The 2500-nt window shown below is 38.4% G+C and overlaps 1 protein-coding gene across 2 annotated transcripts in view; it reads right to left on the bottom strand.

The window, feature by feature from the left end:
- LOC113824897 (uncharacterized) overlaps nucleotides 1–2500 on the bottom strand; it is a 10442-nt gene that overhangs the window by 1342 nt on the left and 6600 nt on the right. For both annotated transcript variants that reach the window (XR_011398587.1, XM_027377660.2), the window contains exons 5-8: nucleotides 2318–2409; nucleotides 1960–2152; nucleotides 1733–1822; nucleotides 1–1516 (exon numbers count right to left, since the gene is read on the bottom strand). The exon at nucleotides 1–1516 is cut by the window's left edge. Coding sequence is in view for 1 of the 2 variants with exons in the window: in XM_027377660.2 (XP_027233461.2) it covers nucleotides 1072–1516; nucleotides 1733–1822; nucleotides 1960–2152; nucleotides 2318–2409 (820 nt within the window). In the remaining variant the exon portion in view is untranslated. The remainder of the gene's footprint in view (nucleotides 1517–1732; nucleotides 1823–1959; nucleotides 2153–2317; nucleotides 2410–2500) is intronic.

The following is a 2500-nucleotide window of genomic DNA, read 5'->3' on the forward strand; positions in this document are numbered from 1 at the left end:
TTACAACAGACATACACCAATGGTCATTAAGCACTTTGATAAAGCATTGTGGCAAATAGGGTAAAAATGAGTTAACAATTAGGACAAAACAAGTTAGATGTCAAAGGTTATAGAGCGATGTAAGTTAACGTGGTAATGAAAAAAAGGTAAAGAGAGCAAACAGAGTACAAAGCCAGCCTTTCATCCTCTCAGCACAGCTCTCACGCCTTAGGAAGTGGACACAAGAAGTGGATGAAAAAGAGAAGGAAAGGGAAAGTGGGAGAAGAACAGATCATACAGAATTAGTTGGGGCGATGGTTGAGGTCCAAGGCAGGAGGATCCCCTACACTGGGCTCAAGTCTCCGTTTCCTAAGCGCCCCCCCCCCCCTGACAATAACGAACAAAGGATTGGTGGGTGCATGGAGGAAGATAACATTTGAGAACAAAATGACGCAATAATAAAATCGCTAAAAATAATCAATATTTACAACCATACTTGCTCCACTTCTAAAAATCCAGTGTCCCAGCACACTGGTCGGTCACCCCTGTCATATAGACACATCTACGCACACAAACACACCCACAGACACACACAAACACATATATCCATATGTGTATTATTGTACTTTTCGGAACATATAAACATCTTGGTTCACAGCCAATGTTCATATGACAATAAGAATAACAATTCTCTTTCTTCATAGGCTACATAAGTACAATTCAGTACTTAGCTACTAAAGGTAGATCTAAAATTATTATAACAGCACGAAAACAAATATAATTTGAGTTGACTAATTCTAATTTTCTTAAATTAGTAAACTGTATAACTGATTATTTTGCAAATACTGGAGAACTGTTCAGTTTCCAATCTACCGGTGAAAATACATTGTAATAATATGGCTAATGAATTTTGATATTGGGTAAAAAGTGGTGGCCACGAAATGCCGTGTGGAAAAGGAGTCGTACACAGCATTCGCAGTTTTAAAATACCATCAGGTAATGAGATCTGGCAAAGAAATAGTTTGTCCAATCCTGACATTTTTTTGCAGCAACTAGGTTCATGCAAGTCTAAGAGGCCTCGGGGCTTGTTCGCTAACAGTGGGAGACGTTGCTAACACTGCTGCCTGAAGAAATGCTGCTCGTTTCTGATATGGGAGTGTGTGAGAGGGTGACGATGCCATTGTCGCTGTCAAACGACTCGGACCTTTGTGGAGAGCTCTTGTCACTACCTACATTGAATACAGATGAGGAGCTTATTTTGATGGAGGACGAAAGGGTTGAGATATTTGAGACAATGGATGACGAGGAAAGCTTTCTGTTGAGTGTTGAGATGTAGGTGTACGGCGAGAACGTTCCGACTGAGCAGGGAGAACACCCAAGAAAATGTTTCAGTTTCCCGAAGGTTAAAATGATGTTCTTGAAAATTCTGAAAAGGTTCGGGAATTTCTCTTTGAGGTGCTGCCGTTTCTGTCTGTCTTGCATGAAAATGACGAATATGAAGAAACCCTGGAGAGTGTTGAATATATCGGTGAGAGCCCTGAAAAAAGACACACCAATCTCTTGATCTCATTGAAGAGTAAAATAAAAATCTAACATTCAAAATCCCATACAAACCATACCCAACTCTATCATTTACAATGCAATATATTTTTATTTTCAAAAGAATGATATTACGTTAAAGCCCTGTTAAATATGGCCACTGAAATGGTGAAAACATTTAGTTCAGTAATCATCAGGAAATAAGATCACTCACCAAAGCTCTGCTGGTGGAATTTGCCAAGACAGAACTTCTGTCACCCAGCAGCTCGACATGAGAGCCAGTAACAAGAACTTCGTTTTGAATCTGCAAGTACATAAAGAAAAAAAATATTTATGATATCCCTAGTTAAGTAAGCAAGTATTTATGTATGAATGTGTCAATCTATATGTGAGCATATTTTTATTAACATTTATACTGACACACTAAACTGCTGTACTCACTCAGAGTAGTAGTTCCGTTTGGTGTGTACAACAGTTGCCGTTCTCGTTCCATTCCCATCCCGGTCACCCCTCAGCGCCGCCAAACTCGCATCCATTTTTCTCTTAACCAAATATGTGTGCCCAATGAAGAGACAATTGGCAAATAACAGGATGGCAATGTATAGGTAGAAAAACACAAGCTGTTCCATATCCTCTGGAAACCAATGGTATTCTGTTACACACTCATAAGCAAAGGCAATAAAACGGTATCCATAAAAAAATAAAATGTCAAGTAAAGATCGAATTATTCAGCAAATTATTTATATATATAAAACAGTTTTTTTCTGTTATACACGTATAAATTATATGAACTGCTTACCTCCAAACCAGCACTTGTATTTCCCAAATTGTGGTTTAATGAGCCAAGGAATGTCATCTACATCCGCAAACCGCAATCCCAGTGTGACTGAACTGAAATGAGGTCAAATATAAGTATACTGACATGAAAAAAAAAATACGTCAGTTTTATTCTCTCACATAAACCTTCGCAAGTGAATATTAC

Source organism: Penaeus vannamei, chromosome 5, assembly GCF_042767895.1.
Source record: "Penaeus vannamei isolate JL-2024 chromosome 5, ASM4276789v1, whole genome shotgun sequence".
Taxonomy (NCBI): domain Eukaryota; kingdom Metazoa; phylum Arthropoda; class Malacostraca; order Decapoda; family Penaeidae; genus Penaeus; species Penaeus vannamei.